Source organism: Epinephelus moara, chromosome 12 (genome assembly GCF_006386435.1).
Source record: "Epinephelus moara isolate mb chromosome 12, YSFRI_EMoa_1.0, whole genome shotgun sequence".
Lineage (NCBI taxonomy): Eukaryota > Metazoa > Chordata > Actinopteri > Perciformes > Serranidae > Epinephelus > Epinephelus moara.
In genome coordinates, this window is record NC_065517.1 from 109,093 (window position 1) to 132,054 (window position 22,962).

The 22,962-nt window shown below is 42.2% G+C and overlaps 2 protein-coding genes across 3 annotated transcripts in view; one reads left to right on the plus strand and one right to left on the minus strand.

Moving 5' to 3' along the window:
• The window catches only part of cd2ap (CD2-associated protein), a 289,563-nt gene that overhangs the window by 47,357 nt on the left and 219,244 nt on the right, over nucleotides 1-22,962 (plus strand). The window lies entirely within an intron of this gene.
• Nucleotides 2,257-4,639, minus strand: LOC126399085 (uncharacterized). The gene is made up of 4 exons (XM_050058870.1): nucleotides 4,143-4,639; nucleotides 3,759-3,920; nucleotides 3,531-3,626; nucleotides 2,257-3,041 (listed from the first exon to the last, which is right to left on the minus strand). The coding sequence occupies exons 1-4, from the start codon at nucleotides 4,500-4,502 to the stop codon at nucleotides 2,727-2,729; spliced, it is 933 nt and encodes a 310-aa protein (XP_049914827.1). The 5' UTR covers nucleotides 4,503-4,639; the 3' UTR covers nucleotides 2,257-2,726.

Genomic DNA, 22,962 nt, shown 5'->3' on the forward strand with positions numbered 1-22,962 from the left:
GCACCAGTAATGCTACTTATAGTGTCAAAAATGACCCTGGGATTTCTCTTGTTGGAGATGATGAGATTTTTAAAATGAGAGGCTCTGGCCACCCTAACAACAGAATTGAATTCAGCTAACAGTTCTTTAAAATAAAGACGATGTACATGAAGCTTGGTTGATTTTCACAAGCGCTCAGCTCTCCGACATTTACGACAAAGGCAGCGGATGTTGTCGTTCAGCCAGAGAGTGGGATTAGCTGCGGGGATAGTTCGAGGCTTTAAAGAATAGCAGAGCAGTGCGAGTTAAAAGTTAAAACTTGGGAGTCAACGTCAACATTAATACTAGCAGGCAGCGCCACACTGTTAAAAGCGAATGAGAATTTCTCAGCCGAGAGGTTATTTAACATACGGGTGAGTTTTGTACGCTTGCTGGTTGAACAATCAGAAATAATAGACAAATTAAACAGGATGCAGTTGTGATCAGTGAAGGGCAGCTCCTCAGAGACGATACAATCAATGTCCAAACCAAGTGTAAAAACAAGGTCCAGCGTGTTTCCCTTAATGTGTGTCGGGCCATTGACATGTTGCACAAAATGAAAAGATTCGGTGAGATTTATCAAATTATTAGCAAAGGAGTTTGTGGTGTCATTTACAGGCACATTAAAATCCCCAAGCATTAAAATTCTTTGAAATATAGTGATGGAAGCCAAAAAGTCACTGAATTCAGCCAGAAAGGTGCCATTAATACCAGGAGGGCGATAAATTAAAATACAGTAAAACGGGTTAGAGCGGCCAACTTTAGAAATAAGCAGTTCAAATGAGGTAAAAGTTTCACAATTCACTCTCCTCGAGGAGAAACTGTCTTTGTACAACAAAGCAAGGCCACCACCGCGGCCAGTGGTCCTTGGGGCACATATGAATGCGCAATCAGGCGGGCATAGCTCCTTCATGGACACATAATCTTCATCCCTTTGCCAGGTCTCGGTGAAAAACATGAAATCTAAATCTCTAGCGATGGAAAAAATCATTCAGCGTGAATGATTTGTTATTTATCGAGCAAGCATTCAACAATGCCAGCTTAAGAGACTTGGGACCAGCTTTGCAGACAGATGATTGTGACAGTGGTTGCAGATACCGGAAACTGTGGGTTGTGTGGTTTTGACGTTTGTGATGTCTGTTGTTCATTACTACGGGTATGAAGGTGGGAGTTTGTGGGACAGTAGAGACTAGCCCAGTAGTTGGGGCAATAGGAAAGCAGGAGGGATTGTCTGTAGAGGTTAGTGGCAGCTGGAGCCTGTAGGGGGAGCTACGGGAGGCAATGTCTATAGAATGCTCCGTAGAAGAAGAGGCAGGCACTGAGAAGGGGGTGTGGCACGTAAACAGTCACGCATGTGTGAGTGGCGTTGTGTGTACGGTATGCTGTATGTTGGCTGCTAACACGCGGCTTCCTAACTTGCTCGGGTGAAGTCCGTCATGTCGATAAAAGGAGGGGCGGTTCCAAAATAAGTTAAAATTGTCTATGAAATAAAACCCGTGGATATTGCAGGCGGTTCGGAGCCAAGACTGGAGTTGAAGGAGCCGACTGAACCGCTCTGCGCCGAGGCCGAGTGTGGGAAGAGGGCCGCTGATGAAGATTGACATCCCGCAGTCTTTTAAGGCAGAAAACAGACTGTTAAAATCGCTCTTTAGCAGCTCAGACTGACCCCGGACCACGTCGTTGGTTCCGATGTGCAAGATCAGACGTTTAATGGAGTGTGGAAATGATTGCAGTAGGTCCGGGAGTTTATCTCTGATTTTTGTGACAGTGGCTCCTGGAAAACAGTGGGTGGTGGAATTAAAAAAGCGAATGTTCCTGGTTATGGAGTCACCCACTATGGCGGTGGTTGGGGGGAACAGTGGCCGAGGACGAGGGGGCGGAGAGGTCACAACCTCAGCGGTGGCTGGGGGCTCACACGACCCTTCACGGCATGGAAGACCGCCGGAGCGTCTCGCCCTGAGAGCAGCCTCCTTCACGATCCTGCGCCTGGAGGAGGAGGTCGCGGACGTGAACGGGGGTCCCGAAACAGACCCCGCAACCCCCCAGGCTGCTGGCAGTGAATCAGTCGAAGGGCAAACAGGAGGAGAATGGACAGTATGTATGAACTCATTAAAATGATGTAAGTAGTATGTATATGAATTAAGTCTGACTAAATTAAATGGGTTGTGTTACAACAACTCAATATGGTATAACAGCTACTCAAATCATTTAAGGAAACTGATTGCCTTGAACCGTTGAAGTTGCATTAACTCAAGACAAATACTCAAGTAGTTAGATGCAATGAATTTATTAAACCAAACTGTTTTTAGCACAACATGGCAAATTCCACAGCTGCCAACTACATTACTGATAAAAATCTCAGTGCTTACAAACATTTGCAAACATTTTTTATGAAAGGAGTCATCAAAGGTTCACATTTTCTCTGAACAAAATGTTGAGTTTGCTTAACAACTGGCTAGTTGGGTTTGAAATTGACAGTGAAAGCACCAAACATTCAATCTAGGAATCCGGAGTCTGTCTATTGCCAATAGACTATCAATAATCAAAAGACATCCGTGCCAACACTTAAGCTTTTGGAGCTCTGCTGTCATCAACGTTGCAAATTAAAATTGTAATTGAAATTAAAACTGTAATTGAAATTAAAATCAATAAGTGCCAGTTTTAAACCACAGCTACTCAATAAGTTTCCGACCACACCCACTCTGACTTTACCCTAGCTCATTTTTCAAGGCCTGCAACTTTGCTTTGAGCTGCTTTCTTTCATCATCAAGATTTAGGAGGATGACCTGGATAAACTCAAAGAAGCCGCTCAACTTTGCCGGATAACTCAAATTGAGAGCATAGATCAAGCCAAACAACACCACCACCGCATCAGTCCAAGATTTGAGAGACATTACAACCTGATCCTCCAGGATAACAGACACATGGCGAGGTTGAAAAGGAATCCCTGAAACAGTGTCCTCTTCATCCACCATAGCCACCAGCGCCACTGCACCCTCCTGGAATGCTTCAGACTCCTCCTCCTGAAAGATGGAACACTCATGAGGTCCGGAACGCATACAAACCGCGTTTCAACTACCATAGGCTAATGAAGCAGAAATAACAGTACTCTTGGGAGATATAGTAATTTAGTGTACTTACAAACATTTACAGGTGTAGAATAAGGAAGTTGACAACAATGGTATGATAGAGGGTCATTGAAATAGAGTGTTTGGTCAGTAACTGGAGAATTCCCCCCTGCTATATTCTCTCTACTCCTGTAGCCTGCATGCACAGCAGATGTATCTCTGCAACTGAAACTCATGGGTGGTGTCACTGGATCTGAAGAGAAAAAAATACCTATAGTGCTTTACAGTCATTGCAATTCAACTCTGTTTCCCAGAAAATGGCTTCACAGTCAGCTAATGGAGCCAACTGCAATAGGCTGCATCAAAGTGTTTGTAAAATTAGTTGCTTGACAGTGCCAATAAGAGCTTATGAAAAATGAAGAGTGATGGAGAATAAGAAATTACCTTGCAACTCTTAAAGATCTCTGATGAGTCTTCTTTTAGGTAGAGTGGCAGGCCAGCCAGGGCTGCTGTTCTAGCTGCTGTGATGTCATTCTTGTCCTTTTATGAGAGAGAGAGAGAGAGAGAGAGAGAGAGAGAGAGAGAGAGAGAGAGAGAGATTTAATAGCAGTTTCATCAATTCAGTGTTATTGCAGTTACTTGCACCTTCAGTAAACATATTAACACACTTACCTGCTCCTCGTACGCTATCAGCAGATCTTTCATCTTCTCACCAAAAGCTCCAGTCCTCCTCTGTTTGTAGAGTTTGAGCAGCTGTGGCGTGTGTCTATCAAGAGCAGCGAAGAAGGAATATTGCAGGTTTTGACTGGCAACCCTATGGAATTCGCCATAGACCTGTACCAAACACAAAAGCATAAAGAAATATTCCGTAAATAGCCTATGAGTAATATTTTAAATAATTTTAGACATTTTTATGAGTTTGTTTCCCTGATGAAATCAATCTGAGGACATCACAACTAATTTCTTAAACCAAATCATGAAATAATTCTGTGTGTGTGTGTGTGTGTGTGATATCAACATTGTTTTATTAAAGTTTCTCAGTATATTTTTACTCACGTGGGCTTCAGAGAAGAGACCAGGCCATCTGGCTTTGAATTCTGTGATGGGAGGAGCTAAAGTCACAATCTCTTCACGTCGGAGTGCAAAGGTGTGTTGCATGTACGTATAGATGAGAATCATGTCTCTGTCAGCTGGTGTCTTCTTGAATTCTTCCACCATCTCCATCCTTTGGGTCTCAAGGGTGTCCTTGTTCTCGCCACGGGGATAGTTAGGAAGGAACTGGATTTCCCCTCTTCTGGGTCGTTTAATGTTGGCCCGCTGTGACGCACCCTCTGGGTTGCTACGGCTGCGCTTCCCTGCGTTCACAGCCACATCTTTTATGCCAGCTCTGCTCAGCTTCGTCCTGTAGTTGCCCATCTTGAAGCGCAGGCTATTCTTCCATCCTTCCCGTCCCGTTTGGGAACCTCTCTCTTTTAGGCAGGGGTGTTTATTCACAAGGGCATCTGCAGCCTTGTCTAACTGTTTGGTACTTGGATACCTGTTGTATCTATATATTTCTGCAGCCATCACATCCAGGATGTTATGTTTTTGATCCCTGGTCAACCTCAAGGTTTTCCCTTCCTTCTCAAATGCACAGTTGCCCTCTCTTAATGCAAACTCCACCTCGTATGAGAAAGTCGGAATAACAAAAACCTCAGGCCATCTACAGAGGTGCTCAGATGAATCTGTATTATCTGACAGTAACACCGTGTCATCTGTGCTGACTGAACTCAGATTGGACTCCATTACTTTGACTATCTTCACAGTTGCCTTAGGTGGCAAGTCCTCTATGTTAACTAAATTGCATAGGGCATTGTCAAATTCGGGGTCTTGGAATTGCAGGCGAAAGTCATAGTTCAGGTTTAGCTTATTTTTCAGCTCAGTTATGAGGGCATTCACAGTCTCAGGGCGAGACGGCACGTTAAGCCTTTCAGCGTTGACTTCATCAAGGATGACCCTTAACTTGAGGACATCAGGTGTTGCCATTTGTACAACTGTGCATGGGACGCCTGTAACATAAAAGAAACACTGCATGTGTTGGCTTATGTTCCAGGAGCTACCTGCACAACTATAATTAATATCTGTTGCCCCATATATTATTTAATCAGTGGAAAATACTACTCACGTACTGCAATTCTATTGCTTTGTCCAGGTACTCCAGCTGTGTATGCAGATGTGACAGGCTCTTGACTGCTCAATGTGCAGCTGCTCGTTTACTCAGGAACTGGAATGAAATGTTTAGTTGTGAGGATTAGTTTGCTTGACACTTTGTAGGCCAACAATGGTGTTTGGTCAGTCAGCTGATATACAGCTTTCACTGTATGGCCTGTTCTTTCGTTAACTGCCAGCTCATATGAGCGCGAATGGTCAACATACCAAGCTTCAAAGTCTTTCAGTACAAAGAAGATCTCACTGTTAATCAGTATTATGTTTTTGATCTCCTTAAACTCAGGCAAGGCGGCGCGTACCCCAGTGCAGACAAACATGCCGACGACAAAAAGTGTGCCATCAATGGTTACACGTTTTGCCACATATACACTCTTGCTGTCTGTGATGCTCAATATGAGTTTGTGTGTATCTGTGGGCAAAGACTCAATAAAGACAGATTCCACTTTTGAAGTCTGGATTGGTGGCTTTAAAAATCTCGGTGATGACATGTAGAATGCCATCATTTTTTGGTGCCTCTCTGCCATACTTTTATACACGTTTTTGAAGTTCTGTGTGTCCCGCACTATTTTCTTGAAAACTTTGTGTTTTCCTTCAAACCTCATTGTCCAAAGATGCACCAAAGGACCAAAACACTTAATGAGGTGAGGGTAGTGCTCGATAAAATGACGCTTCGGCCGTAACTGAAAGTTAGGGAAGACCTCATGAAGGAGCTGCCTGTGATCTGCAATCTTGCAAGCCATGTACTGTATGGTCTCATCTGTGAAAGTAGGAGACAAAGCAAGCTCGACTATGTCTTTTAGCTCCATTAGGACCTCCCAAAATCTGTCCCCTTCTGGAACCCTTGAGCCAAGAAGAACAGACAGCAGTCTAAGTAGAGCGTGGTTCTCATGCCCGTTCCCCCCTGTTGTTCTGCGAGAGGCAAATGTTGGGGGAATTGGGTGGGGGCAGTCAACATCAGAATGTTGGTAGTGAAAAGAAGAAATTGCTTTATTTAGATCCTCCAAAGAGAAATATTTCTTTGTCATCATACCTTTCAAACACAGGGCCAGCTCGACTGCTTTTAACACCGTAATCATTTTCACAGCCATCATTTTGTATTTCTTCAACAAGGCAATCATGTTGATTTTTTGTTCTCATTTCACAACTATCAGTGGTTGCATCTGACGTCTGTATGTCTGCCTTGGAAGTGAGGCAAAATCGGCAACAGTGTAAACCCATAAAACTCGCCCATGTGCAGCAAGGTTATCGGCCGCAACACAGTAGACTGTACCTTTGAGACACTGACCAAGTGTCTCGACATAGACACCTTGCTCTTCCAGAGTGTTTAGGTCATTCAAAAGGGGCACAAACACTTTTGCATATCCAAAAGTCCGTACATCACTCGAATTGCACAAAAGGGCAAGCTGTGTACAGTGTAGTGCTGAGCGATACTTCAGTGGCAGGTTAGCTAATGTCCAATAAACTGCACACGTTTTGTAAATTTTCTTGGAGGTCCCGAGAGGGTTTACAACTTCGAAATCATCAACATATAGAATGAGAGGTAATTTGAGGTCCTTATCAGAGAGAAGTGGGTTTTCCTGACAGTAAGAACCATCTTGATATGATGAATACTGACCAGGATGTTGTGTGGTAGCTTCTTGGACTTTCTCAAATACATCTGCTTTTTTCAGCAACTCCTGCAGAAATGAGAGAATGGGCACATACATACAGGTATGCTGCGAAGACTCAATAAGGTACTCCACAGGCTTAACAAGTGGAAACTTATTTTCGTAATATGACTTCCTCCTCTTAGCAGTTGACAATGGGGCTTCAGAGGTAATTGATTTGTGCAAAATGTTACTCTCTGAGACTGCCTGGACAATATCACTTACAACTGTGTCGGTAAATGGGCAGTTATGTTTTTTCAGTACCTTTGTAACAGCCTGTTTGACAAGAGGCTGTGAGAGTGAAAACAGTTCATTCACATGCTCAATGATATCCTGTGTTGCCCTCTCCGATACATGGAGAATTGTTTGCATTTTCAAAAAGAGGGCTGCCAGATTATATTGCAATTGGTCAGCTAAACCCTCAGTGCTGTTACCTGCCACTGGGTTGGGATCGTTCTCATCTGAAAGAGCTGCATCTTGTTCAAGTTCAGTGTCAACGTCCTGGGAATCATTTGATTCATTTGGCACTACAACTGACACATCTGAGGCATTCTGATGTTCTCTGCATTTGTGAGAGTTATATGTGGAGTAGACATTTGATTTAAATGTGCAGTCCCTAAATGGGCATGGCACAGTTTGCTTCAGTTTTAAATGTCCCCTTAGATGAAGAAACATGGCCCTCTCAACAAATGGCTGCTTGAAATCACATAGCGGGCAATGAAATGCTGACATGCTAGCCACACCATGAGAATCACTGCCTGCTAACCTTCTCTCAGCAACATTAGGCCTATGTACTCTTGACATGTGTATCTTCAGTGCATTAAAACTGCTAAAAGTGCACATGCAGTTGTGATATAAGCATGGTAAGGGAGAAACTGTAGAATACTGTCCGTGTTGGAGTCTGTAATGTCTCAGTAAGCATACTTTGATGGCACTAGAAAAAGCACACAGCTTACATTTCCACATGACTTCGGTCCCTGGATTCAGCCACAACTGAAATGAAAATTAATTCACATTAGAACCATAACTTAAAAGACAATTAAAAAAAAAACTTTGGCTGAGTTAAGGCAGCAGTTTGGGTTTCAACTGTAAACAACAAATATACAAAGTACCTTATTTAAACTCAACTGCTTACTATTTAGTTGTGAAAATCTCAGTGGTATTACCCTAAAAGCGCCTCTGGGAAGGACAAAACAGACTGTTTGAGCTGATATCACCACATGCAGGTGGCGCGCACTCCAATTATGCTAGCCTCGCACTACCAGGCTAAATTATGCTAACGTTAATGTTAACAATGTAACTAAGGCCTGTTAGGTAGCAAGCTAACCACAAAAAACTGTCAGTTCAATGTCCCTTGCACTCTGGTGATTTTAATTTGGTTAGAGAATAATGTGCTGGCGTCGAAAACTTCAAACAGTGGTGAAAATTCAACTTGGTTTGAAGGCTAACTAGCTTAATGTCGAGAGAAAGTGCAAGCTTTCAATGGCGAATTTATCAGTGATGGTAACGTCAGCTTGCCTGACGCAAAAAAAGCATTAGCTTGAAAATACTAAGCTAGCAAGCTCATAAAAGACAGAACAGCATTACCTGACTTGGTTTAACGGAAGCAAATGATGATAAACCACCGAAAATCCACGCTGCCAGTGTATCTGTTCAGCTTCGGCCTCGGACGGGTGTGTGTCTCCACGAGTATATCTCTCCAGCCTCGGACGGGTGTGTGTTGAATCTCAGCCTCAGCGAGTGTTTTTTCTTTCTTTTCTTTTCTTTTCTCCGTGAGTGTATCTATCCAGCTTCAGTCTCAGACTGGTTGTGTCGAGTCTCCGTGCCGTGTGCACCATGGAGGTATTACTGTGCGTTCCCACCAAAAGATTCAAAATCGCCAGCGGTCACTCAGGTCGCTGGCATCGCCCTGCCTGGCAGCTCTGGCAGGGCTTGCAGAAGGCTGCCAAGGGGCGGGGCTTTCAGGCTGCAATGCAGAAGATCTCTTTCTTTCTTTCTTTCACTGTCCCGCCTTGAGAATATTCACAGTCTGCAACTGGCTGCTGCTTGCTGCTGCTTCGGCGGCGGCGCTGCTCATTTGCATAAAGTTGAGCTTCTCTCAACTTCAGCTTGACGCTCAGGTCGCTGGCATCGCGCTGCTCGCGGTCGCTCGCTGCAGCCGACGTGAGTGACGCTCTTTGTCGCGAGTGTTCATTGAAAATGAATGGCTGCTGGCTGCTTATGACGCTCATGAATCTTTTGGTGGGAACGCACAGTTAGGTGTGCAGCGCGCTTCCTGCTTGAACTGCTCAGCTCTGCGTGTGTGCGCATACGTCACATGTTAATTCTGCTCTTCCCCAAACCGTTAAAAATCACTGTTTAAAAATAAAAACGTTTTATGGTGTTACAACGCTGTGGTTAAGGTCTTGTTAGGTCTAGGCATAAAAACCACTTGGTTAGGGGTGGGAAAAGATCATGGTTTATGTTAAAATAACCGTTTTTGTTGCCACAAAAATACCCATCGTCATAGCAACAGTAAACAATCAGTCACAAAACAGGATAAGCTCAAAGTCACTTTCTGCATCAAATCTATCATGAAACCTTTTTATTTAAAACAATCAGGCTAAAGCTAAAATATGAGATATGGTGTTGATAAGAACATTTGCAATATTGTCTATATGTCTATAAAATCAATTTAGATCAGACAAGTTAATATAACTCATTGCAATTGTTGCACATAACTTGAAAATATACCAATATTTGATCAAACTCCAAATGACTGAGTCATTATGGCAGCAATTCAATTTTGAATTCATGTTAGTTTATCACTTGAGTAACTAAAACTTTCTATGTCATATGAGTTCTGTTAGCTCAATTATTTTATTAAGATGTGCTGTTAGGTTTTACAGTGTAGTGACAGAAGCAAGTTGAGTGGTGACAGAGGAGAGCTGGGTGGACATGGTTGAAACGGAGTGTTGGAGTGATTTGTTTTCCTTAGCAAGTGTGTCTATTTGTTGTTGGCTGTATTCCAGGCTGTGGCGGAGTTGTTGAAATTCTCTGTGTAATACTTCGATTAATGCCACTCTGGCGTCCAGTCCGGTAAGTTTATTGTCTATGGATATGAACGTGTCGCTTACCTCGGAGCTGCAGGGTGGTTTCGGTGATGTTGACGGTGAAGTAGAAACAGATGAGGCAGGTGAGTCCTGTGTACGTGTTTTTTTGGATTTTTGTGAGCGTCCCATGATGCAGAGTCTTTTGTAGCATTCGTCGATGTAATCCTCCAGATGATCCAGGTTGGTAATGTAATCCGGTTTATGTAGTAGGAAAAAATGGAAAAATTAAAGCGGAAAAAAAGAGGGGAATAGTTGTAAGAGTTAAAAGTTTGGTTTGGTTGTCTAGCAGCAGGCTGCCACGTTGAATCGCGCACAATCTCGCGAGCGTTCACAGAGGCATGCTCCCTCTCACCAGAGACAGTTAACTTTATTCCTGAGTAGCTGCAGATCAGTGATAGGCTTTCTGAACGGTTTCTATGTAGCTTGTACCTGCAACAGCAAAATAGATTTTTCCAAAGTTCCTGGTGGTCCGTAAACCTTTGGGCAGTGCCAAAGAATCCGTCAGGAAGTTACTTGGCAGTGTGGTTTGTATTGGTCTCAATGGAAATTTGCAATAGAAATCCAAGTGTACATTGTGTTGGGAATCAACATATATTTACCTCACACGGTGGCACCAAATATGTTGGGGTCAACACCTTAGGCTTCACACGGAGGCACCAAATATGTTCGGGTTAAATTGGCTATTGGAAATAATTAATAATTATTATTAATAATTAATAATTATGTTAAATAATGTGACTTAATTAACATTAAATCACCTCGTGGGGCCCCATTTCCGTAAAGGGAAAAATGATAGCCAGTTAAAGATATCAGTCTCATAAAATAGGCTAAACTATTAATTTGGAGTTTGATTAATAATTAAATTAATGACAACAACCAAAATTAACGGTAATGCCTGAAGGATTTTGGCGTTCTTGACGCAGCAGAGGTTGACTATTCATTCACCCTTGTGCAACATTAAACAGACAGCAGGCATGATTCCAAAGTATTATATTTATTCACAAATAAGTAAAGCAAACCAAAACACACAAATTCTAACTAACTATATACAAGCTTGGTGTGTATATGTGTGTGTGTGTGTGTGTGTGTGTGTGTGTGTGTGTGTGTGAGAGAGAGAGAGAGAGAGAGAAAGGAGAAAGACAAAGGCGGGTGTGGTGATTAAGTAGCTGTTTGGCCTACAAAACAAAATGGCTGACAGAGAACTATCAAAATGGCCGAATCAAGGCTGGCTTCCTGTCGAGGGAGGTGTTTGTCTGACCGTGTGGTCAGGACAAAGACAAAGGAAAAGAAGCGGGAACTTTGAAATGCCTGTTTGGATGTAGCTCTGTTGAAAGCTTATTTGTTAATGAGTCTATGTCAATGTGACGTGTGTTGCAAACGGTCTGAATTAGTGCAGAGATTGTTTAGTTGTGTGCAAGAATCTGTTTGTGAACAGTATTAGCAAACTAAACACTTAGCTTTGGCGAAGCCAACTAATCAATGACCTAACTGCAATCTATCACAACAATACTCAGTAAACAGCATTAAATCACATACAAGTCAAACAGTCTTGCTTAGCCTGTAAAGCTGTGATAAGCTATGCCCAGTTGTTACATTACCGATCCTTGAGTGGATGGGGGAAAGAGTCACTTGGTGGTGTGCTGCTTTATTAGCCGGCAGAAGAAGGCTGGGAAGATGGGTCCAGGTGCAGTCTTTCTTGGGTCCTTTGTTCCAAAGGTTCTGATCCGAGGAAGCTCGGGGTCCTTGCAGAGTTAGATGTTGGGTGCTAACTCACTTAGTTCCTTGTTGCTGGAAAGCCAGTTGCAAACCTTGTGTTTGCAGGAGAGTCTGTGATCAGTTGCCCTCCCTCAAGTGGTTTGGGGCTAGGAGCCTGTTCCAGGCCCAACCGGAAAGAGGTGTTAGCTGCTGAAGCAGCTGGAGCAAGAAGAGAGAGAAGGCTTGGAGGGAGCAGATCTTGTGCAGAAAGCCTGTGACATCACTGAGTCACATGTCACTGAAAAAGTTCTGTCCAATCAAGTTGTGAGACTTGGGTCTCACTGAGGTGTGAGGTGAGACCTCCTGTGGAGATGGGTGTCACCTAGCTGTCTTTGTTTGGAGAACAAAGAGCATGTAAAGGAAAAAGCTTTTAAATCTCCAGTTATGATTTTACCAAATGAAAAAGCATCTGTGGTCCTGTGAATCCCAACAATTGTAACAGCCAGACACTGTTCCTTAGCTCTGTATCACTCAGTCAAACAGTGTTTAGGCTAGTTAATGGATATGTTTAAACTTATTTCATATCTCAGTCCATATCTATTAGGGCTGCACGGTATTGGAAAAAACTGACATTGCGTTGTTTTTTTGCAATATATATTGCAATATTAAAAAATACAAGAATTTTCACCAGATGACTTAAAGTAAGAAAATTAAAAAATAGTGGCGGGGCTTTTACTCACTACAACTGCAGAGGCTACCAGCTTCATTTGAAACAGACTACATTATAAACGGGCTGTTATTTATCAATCCCTCTGTATCTTTATATTTTGACTTTTAAACTGCTCCCGTTGCCTTGATAAAGTTAATGCATCGCACCGTCAAACTCAAACTCAACACTTCCTGAATTTGTCTCAAATTAAAAGCCCCTTATAACCTCGGCTAAGACAATCCCTCCTAGGCCTGTCACGATATGCGATAAATTGATTAATTGCACGGAAAATTAAAAGGGATTAATCGCCATATACATGCGTGTTTGTTTTCCTCGACTCTCTCCACCAAAGAGACTGGACGACAAGAGCGTTCACTGCCTTGTCTGGCAGCCAGGTGAGTTGGTTCATTGGTGTAATGAACGGAGGGAAAGCTCTTGTCATTGAGTGTCTTTGTCTCTGTGGAGGAGGTGGGGCTATGGGCTACATACACACAGTGCGATCTTTGCGAGGGGGAGTTGAGGCGGAGAATAAAACAAAGTTGAGCGTAAGAGAAAGACAGGGAACTTGTTCCTAAACCAACGGCCCCTGTGTGGGAGTGTTTTGGATTTAAACCAAATGACAGAGGGGAGCCCAGTAATTTGGACGAACTGATGTGCCGGGTTTGTTCTAAAACCATCTCAACAAAAAGAGCAAATATGACCAACTTAACTGCACACCTGAGAGTGAGAGATTGAGAGTCTATTTTTTTTGTATTTATTTATTTCGATATTTTTACGTGTTACTTTGGATATTTAAATTTTCTTTTTTGCATTCCTAAATATTCTTGTTAAATAAATGTTTATTTCTCTTTAAAAGGGTCTACTTGCATCATTATGCCTTTATTATCATTATATAAGTTTAAAAAATGTCTCGGGCGTCAGTGGCTTAGTGGTAGAGCAGGCGCCCCATGTACAAGGCTGTTGCCACAGCGGCCCAGGTTCGACTCCAGCCTGTGGCCCTTTGCTGCATGTCACTCCCTCTCTCTCTCCCCCCTTCACGCTCATCTGTCCTATCGATTAAAGTCTTAAAAATGCCTGAAGAAATATCTTTAAAAAAAAAATAAAAAAAATAAAAAAATAAGTCTAAACAGCAAACGATATATTGTGCAGCCCTAATATCTATTCCACACAAGAAGAAGAGCGCAAGGCTACTGAGGTCCCTGGGGTGGAGGGGGTTTATTACTCATGCCTGTATAATTTGTCATTTCTGTCTAGAAGTAGTACGTCAACTGAAACTGGACTTAGGGTTTTTTCTTGTAGATGTTTAATCACTTAGCGATGGCTAAGTGTGTCACAAGTGTCACAAGTCTTACATTTGGTTCCCATCAGTGTTAATTTGCTCAGTGCTAAAAACTATAGGTCATGGAAAAGCAGTTGCATTTAAACACACATCAAATATCAACTAGGCCTATTATCATGCCACAGGCAAAGTAAAGATATGAGTACTGCTTATGTTATTCACCTGCTCAGTATGAGACCAGAATACATTGAATATCTTACCTAGAACTGAGGTCATGTTCTAAGACGCACATTTTCCAGAGGTGTAGACTGTGTCGTGCGTGTGTTAAGGCTCATTTCTCCTCCCTTTATGTACGAAAGTAGAAATATCGGTTTCAAACATTGTAAACATCAATGCCCTCATACTTCCATGTTTCCTTTTTGTTGTTACAGATACAGCCAATAGATGGTACTAGAGGGCAGAGTCAAAAGATTCACACAACAACTAAAGCGACGGTGGAGAAGGTCCTTATGTTGTACCTTTAAATGGTGACAGCGTTGTAGAGGGCGGTGGTCTGTGTAGCCATTATATTCATCCTGACATGTGGACGGAGAATTTTTTAGAATATATTATTGATTAATTCCATTCCACCCTTATTTAAATGTCTTTATTGTCTCCTACGGTTGTATTTCACTTGAAATATGCTACACTGCCTCCACAATCTCCGGTAGTACTGCGCTGTTTCATCTGAAAGCTTTCAAAAACATGCACAGATAACACAGAGTACAGACAGAAGGCTCCGTCCATATCCTTCTCCTATGGTTGAGCATAAATGAGCCCTTGGGATGTCAGTTTTGTTTAATTTGCTTTTGATAGCCTGACATCTATCAAGTGGTAACTAACCGGCTCATTTTTAACAAAACACATCAAAACGCAACACAACAAAACAAAACAAAACAAAACAAAAAAAAACAAAACGAAATACAACATGAAATACAACAGGCCATTCCTTTCATTTCAGCACCCCATTGACTCAGTGAGCTGCATTCCAAAGCACTATCTATTTACTCATTATGCAATTTAAAGTTTTTGTAATGTAAATGTCTTGCCTTTTATTTTCTGTTGGCTTTGCTGACAGACAGCTGGATAGCTGTGTCAACATGAACATAGTACCCCCAGAGGTCAACCGATCAATCGGCCGGCCGATTGATCGATTGAAATCTGTTGCACAATGTTGAAATCTGTTGCACAATGTTGGTGTTCTTGAACGTGCCCTTAACACTGACGTCGTAGGCTACACACAGGTGCAGCAGAGCAGACTGTTTCTCCGTCTCTCATCTCTCCGTTATTCACGTGTAGTGTTGGTGCTGCGATCATAAGTTTTTAGTTTAGTTTAGTTTAATTACTTTATTGTCTCCCTTGGGAGAAATTTGTCTTGGACACAAGAGATGTTTACATAACACAACAGAAAAGCACATATCAACATAGAAAACAGCACCAGATGTCCACAATCCATCTCGCAACCCCACCCACACACACACACACACACACACACACACACACTCGCCATTTGCATTATTGCACTACTAATATTGCACTCCCCCATTCAATCGTTATGCCTACTTCTGTTGCACAAATTAATTCATTGGAGTCCTTTCTATTGTACTTCCCTATACTATCAGTTTTATTGCACAATCCCTTTACAATCTCTCACTTACACACACACATATACACGCGCACGCCCTCACGCACACACTATCTTCCATTATTTAACAGTTTGATCGAGGTAGGTATAAAGGACAGTTTCTATGTATTCAACTTACAGTTTGGTACCCTGTACCTTTTGCCTGAGGGCAACAACTCATATTCGCTGTGAAGGATGTGGTTTGGGTCACTAGCAATTTTGCGGCCTTCCCTCCTCACCGTCTCCTCAAATATCTCCTGGAGAGAGGCTGGGGGTGGCATGCCGATATTTTTTCCTGCTCGTCCAATCAGATTCTGGAGTTGTGCTTTCAATTTAACAGGCAAGTTACCAAACCAAGTTGTGATACTGTATCTGATGATTGATTCAATTGATGCCCTATAAAACAATAGCATAATTTCTTTATTGACACCATGTAGCCTGAGCCTACGTAAAGAGCGCAGACGCTGATTAATTTTTGAGCATACACACTCTACCTGATCCGTCCATCTAAGCTGACAGTCAAAGTACATTCCTAAATATCTGAATGTGCTGGAATACCGAGCAACTCATACCAGTCAAACGTAACTGAAGGCTGTGTGTATCTCCGACATGTTGACAAGTAGCACTGGTGTTTGCATTGTATTAGAAAATGCACTGGAGACGGTGAAAGCAACATGCAACAAGTGCCCGTGACAGGTGTGGGGCTAACGTTTGCTAATCAGGGAAGCACCACGGGTACTCGTATAACAATTTGAGTTGCTTTGAAATGCGCATTCACCGTCTCCAGTGCATTTTCTAATTGCCTATACTGAACAAAAATATAAACACAAGTGCTAAGAGTTCTCCTTTATTCACGTGTAGAATTGGCGATGCAGTCATCATAAAGGGGCTGGAATACCTTGTCTACATGTCGGAGATACACACGGCCTTCAGTTGCATTTGACTGCCGTGAATTGCTTGGTATTCCAGTCTGTTTATGATTGCAGCACCAACACTACACGTGAATAACAGAGAGATGAGAGACGGATAAACATTCTGCTCTGCTGCACCTGTGTGTAGCCTACCCTCTTTGAGCCGAACAAGACGCTGACGTCAGTGTTAAGGGCACGTTCAAGAACACCAACATTGTGCAAGAGTTTAACACTATTTTAAGGTTTCTCTTCCTGTCAGCGCACGTCTATTTCTGTTTGGATGTCATGGCAACAGTGCAGTAGTGTATAAGACAGAATCAGTGCAAATATTAGTGGCAGTAACAACAGAATAGTGAATGAACATTAACCCTGTGCAAGTTTTAGCATCAGAACAATGGAGAACATATTGGCACAGTAACGGGATAGTGAACATAATTACTCTGCACAAGGTATTTATAAGTTTCCTAGTTCCCATTCCCAGTGATGACCAAAAACCCATTTAACTAATTTGGTAACTGCAACACAAGCATGCTCATGATATGAGAGAGGGAGGGAGAGAGAGAGAGAGAGGGTGGGAGGAAGAGAGGGGGAGAGAAAGAGGGTGGGCAGGAGAGAGGGGGAGAGACAGGGTGGGAGGGAGAGAGGGGGAGAGAAAAAGGTTGGGTTATTTTTTTTAACAAAGTTTATACAGTAATTTCTGTAAATGTTTTCTCAGTGATGCTGCTGTTAATAAGTGCACTAAAACAGGGTTAACCCCCACTGAAGGCCCTCAATATCGCGATTTGTGATTGAGATTTCAATATAATAATAATAATAAAAAAAGGTATCATTAGTCTTGCTTGATTCAGTGTTTCCCCTACATTATATTAGGGGGGCACTGAGCTGACCTGACTTAGTTATTGTTATGGACAGTGTGTAAATGACCATCAACAGACTGAGCACAGTCAAACACGCTGCTCGCACAGCAGCGCAGCCTGGTACTGTACACACAGCAGAGAGAGCCTGAGTTGCGTTCAGGCGTTGTCACGTAAATGTCAAATGTGAATAGCACAACACAGCAGCATGTCAAGTGGGCCGAAACCGAGCAAAATTGCTCAATTTTTCATTTGTTATTATATAGTTTGTTATGGAGTCCCATGATTTCCCCGTGACACTTACAAATGTTTGCGTAACTGTACTTGGATGTTGTTTTATGAGGCTCTGGCGGCTTTCAGTTGTCTCTTCGTCTTTAATGTTACACGGCTCGGTTTTCTCTCGCATGCATTTTTCCTACTTTTCTCTGTGCTGTCTCAAGTGCTGATATAGATTGGTCGTGTTGCCACGGGACGTGGCGACTTTAACTTTTAAACTTTTACACAGCACGTCTTTCTGTTCAACGTCGCCGTACCTGAATCCAAAGTGTTGCCATATAATAGGCGTTGGGGTTTTTTCACCACCAACTCAGCCTGTTCATGGTTGTGCTCATGCTCTTCTTCTGCATCTGTGCTGTTCACTGCTGCACACCGGGTGGTCACCTGACATACATGCTGCACACACCAGGATAGCTTTTGGGCGTGATGTCAACAAACTCCACACTCCACACACTAGTTTCCTGTAATAAAGCAATGGCATATTGCATTTTCTTTAGCTGACTATATATTTTTTTTCCTTTTAATAATATAAATCAATCCACAGACATTATAGGTAATTATGGTCAAATTATTCATAAATGTATGGAAAAGATATTATTAATCAGCCTAGTTCTCAAATCGGACCTCCTTTTCAACATTTCAGTATGCATCTGAACACCATTTGAGATGTAACATATGACTGTACGACTGTCATCAAACACGATGGAAGGAAAATAACTTATGCATAACAGAACAACAACAAAAGAAAAAAACATGAACAGACTTCCAAACAACCAACTGACTGAACAAACTTCCTATTATTACGTTTCTAAACAGAGGGTTGTGACTAAAACCTCTCTGGGTAGACGCACACAGTGCTGCTGCAACTATCCGACAGCGAAATAGCTGAAATTAGAGTTGCCTAAGGTGAAATAAAACAAAAACTAAATTAAACAATATTAAGATATCTTATCCCTTCATCCTAAACCCCATATAGTATTTCTTTCTTTTCTTTAACTTATTAGAACCAGCCAAACATAACTATGGGGTCAGATCAGTCTCATAATGAATGAACTCACGCAGGGTTTTTCACGAATGCACATGCTCTGGTTCGCAGTTGTATTTCAGACTCACTAATGCACATGATCTGTTTCGCAAATGCACACGCTCTGGTTCACAAATATAATATTTATGCAAACTTGTAATATAAATTCGGAAATGCACATGCTCTGCTTCACAAATATTATTTTGAGGCACACTTGTAATATAAATTCGCAGATCATGTGAATCGCTGAATGTGCATTTACAAACTGCTTCTCATTTGTGAACCTCTCTACATTTGTGAGAGAAATCTGTGTTGTGAATTTTGAGACTCCCCTGACGTCGCAGGTCAACGAACGTCACCACTGGCTGATAAATCTGTCAATCAAATTTATGATTCTGATTGACAGATTCATCAGTTAATCAGGTGTGTTCGCTTTCAGCCAGTCATATGGCTCCTTACATAGGCTGTATTCATAGTTTATGTTCATTGAAACATGTTACTTGGCTAAGCAGAACGTTTCAACTCATTATAATTCAATAACATTGCATGATATACAACGAGGGGATAATAAGATAAATGTGTTACTTACAGGTTGAGATTGATCCATGTCTCTTCCACCGTTTCAGTCTAGCGCGTCTTGTTTGAACACTGCAAACAGTAGCTCAGTAGCTCTGCGATTGGTTTAAAAGTGTGGAGAAAATGTAAGGAGCCATAAGTTTGGCTGAAAGCGAACACAACTGATTAACTGATGAATCTGTCAATCAGAATCATAAATTTGATTGACAGATTTATCAGCCAATGGTGACGTTCGTTGACCTGCAACGTCAGGGGAGTCTCAAAATTCACCACACAGATTTCTCTCACAAATGTAGAGGTTCACAAATGAGAAGCAGTTTGTAAATGCACATTCAGCGATCCACATGATCTGTGAATTTATATTACAAGTTTGCATAAAAATTATATTTGTGAACCAGAGTGTGTGCATTTGCGAAAAACCCTGCGTGAGTTCATTCATTATGAGACTGATCTGACCCCATACATAACTCCTTGTTACAATAAAAACAAAGTAAGCAGACATAATCCTAGTTTACAACCATCGCTATACAACCTTTTTCTTTTTTTTTTTTTGTCTACTCACATTTTAAAGTCGTTTACTATTCATTCCTCACCTTGAATAAAAATGTCCAAGTTCGTGTTTGTCATCATTGATGGGCCTGCTCTGTTTGATGTCGGGGCCCCGTTCCAGTGATTGCGCAACACTCCCTGTCCTCCAACTTGACATGAATCCCCATCTCCTTAAGTGTGGGGGCCGCATCCGCGAAGGCCGAGAAGGTCTACACTCCGGGTTCCAAGTGGATTTTCAGGGAGCAGGGAAAGGCGATTGGGCTTTTACTTTATTCTCCTTAAGTTGTTTTATTACCTCCCGTACTTGTTTGCGTTTCCTCTGTAAATCCGCTGTGTAGTCCTGATCAAAGAAGACGTTTTGCCCTTGATATGTCACCCCTTGTTTTTTCCAAGCTTTCTGAAGTATTGTTTCTTTGATTCTGTACTCTGGAATAGAGGGCTGCATTAGGATTGGGTCCCGCCGGGGATCTTGTGGGAGCGGGCGGTTTGAACTTTGCTGCGGGCGGGAGCGGACGGCTAAAAAAAAACACTGCGGGATCGGGATGTAGCCTATAGCGACAGGATGGAGTTAACAAATGATGTGGAAAAGAAGCTCAAACAAGGTCTGAAGGCGCATTGAGCCCTCTACTTCCCAGCGCTCTCAAAGCTGGCGCGTTTCATCTTCAGTATCCCTGCATCCAGTGCGCCTTCAGAGCGGGCCTTTAGTGTCTGTGGGCGCATCTTGGAAGAGAGACGCACGGGACTGGGACCGCAGTCGGTCAGCAACATTCTCTTCCTCCACAGCAATATAATGGCCAAGTGATTCATTCGTTAAATTCATTCGTTTCATTCGTTAACTTTGTTTATTTTATGTTATTTATTAGTGTTATTTGAGCCACTCACAGCCTGCTCTCGTTGCTATTTGTTAATTACATAAATAGGCGTGATGATGCCGGTGTTATTGAGCATAGGCTTTATCTTTATCTCATTAATGTTTCTTATTTAGGTCTCTCTTAGAAAAGAGACCTTAACCTCAATCACTGCGTGATTATATGAAAGGTAGAAAAATAAATAAAATACAGAGGAGGAGAATAGAATATGGAACAGCCTGTATTTCATTAAAAACGAAATGTAAACAACGAAATATGAGCGCTATTCCTGACCAGTACGTCAAAAGACATGCGGGCCAGGGAAACGAAACAAACAACCCCATGAATCTCTTTATTAATAGCCTATAAAATGACGTTTTTTCTCCTGCGGGATGGGAGAAGACACAAAATCAATGCATCTCTATAATTGTGCGGGCATAAATTCTCAGAGTTTGGCGGGAGCAGGCGGGAGTGGACATACACATTGCGGGAGCGGGCAGGAGTGTAACACACACGTTGTGGTTGCGGGCGGTAATGGTCAGAAAATCAGCGGGAGCGGGCAGGAGCGGGATGAAGAAAACAGTCCGTGCAGGGCTCTAGTCCGGAAACCTTACAATAATGGATCTAGGGGGGAGGGGTGGGGGGACAGAGTCCTTCGGTTTCATAGTCAGTGAGCAATGTGCTCTCTCCACACACAGGTCCAAATCTTCTGGTAATGCCAGCGAGGTGCGCATCAAGTTGGTTATGAATTTAATCATATCATTCTGTTCGTGCCCCTCTTTCACCACGTATATGCACAGGTTGTTTCATCTTGCTCTGGACTCGAGATCCTCGCACTTTGCCGGCAGTTTCGCTTTCGATGAAGTAGGTAGCGAATAGCCCTCTCATGGTGGAGTGTTTTGTCCTCCATGTCACTTACTCTTTGTTCAACCTCCGCAACATGTCCCAATTTTATCGTACGTTCTGCAGATCACTGAGGGTGGATTCAACCCTGGACAAGGTGGTCTTCGTGTCTTGGGAAGCCTCCATGTGCTCTTTTCATAGGTTGCGGAGTTCAGTAAGTACTGCTGACATTGGTTTCGGCGCACGCTTCACCTGCATTTGAGGGCATGTCCATTTGTTTGCAGAAACATAACACATTCCAACATATTTTGGAATTTTTGTATGCTTATTTACGAAAATAGTACTTACAATTGTGCAATGGCTTTCTCATGAAGGCTGCCATCTTCCCGGAAAACTCGCCTGGCTGGATAGTTTCGCAATGCATGCTGGGAAATTCAGTCTTTCTCTCAGCTGAGATGGGTTCGTAAGTGTGCATCGCATGGCTCTTCAAATTAAGTGGGGATGTTAAGGGCTGAAAAGCACTTCCCTAAAGTCTTGGACACCCTAGCCCTTCGCGGGAACCCACAAAAACAAGGGCTAGGGCCAATTTTGAGGGGAAGTGTGAGTATTGGGATGGACCCTTAAATTTAAACTTGTGAGGTCTCAATTACCACAAACACTTTAGTTTTTAAAATTCTTTTTAAATCTTGCTTGTGTTTCCTTGTGTATCAGTCTGTGTCCTCTCTCTGAATGTAAAGGTTTTTGCAGGTCTGTGAACACAGCACAGGCTAAACTCTTCATAAGTTTTTTTTCCCTCAGTAGTGGATGTAGAGTGGATACTCAGCTCAGACCTCGCCCGCGGGGTTGCTGGGTCCTGCGACACCCCGCAAACTTAAATTTACAAAATCTATCTAACTTAATTTAATACATTCAACTTCCTATAGTCCTACTCTTTTCCCTCTTCCTCCCTCCTTCTACCCCATATTTTTATTATTATTGTTATCGGCTTTGTGATGGCTTATATAAATGTGGAATTATTTTTATCAATTCTATCAGTATAGCTATTACTATAGGTATCACTTTCATAACTATTATTACTATTATTATTATTATTTCATCATTGTTATCGTTGTTGCTAGTACTATTATTGTAGGCCTATTATTAATTTTGTATGAATATGATTACTATTACCACTACTGCTCATGACTCCTCAACACAACACAAAACACACACTCAAACACTTGTGTTGCTGTTGTTTCCTTTTTTTTCTTTTCTTTTTTTTCTTTTTCTTTCTTTCTTTCTTTTTTTGTTGTTGTTTGTTTCGTTCCTTGTTTCTTGTTTCTGCTTTGTTTCGTTTTATTGTCATTTGCTTGTTTGTGATTCTGTCTACTATACGTTGTCACTTGTCTTGTTCAACTTCACAATAAAAAAAAAAAAAAAAAATGTATGGAGGAGGATTTTATTGTTAATACGGTGTTTGATGGGAAGCCAGTGGAGTTAATGTAGAACGGGGGTGATGTGACTGAAGGATGGTGTTCTGGTGATGATACGGGCAGCAGCGTTCTGGACCAGTTGAAGTTTATGGAGGAGTTTGTGGGAGAGACCAAAAAGAAGGGAATTGCAGTAATCCAGGCGGGAAGTGACCAGATAGTGAACCAGGATTACGGCGCTGTTGGGAGTGAGTGAAGTGCGGAGGCAGTTGATGTTGCGGAGGTGGAAGTAGG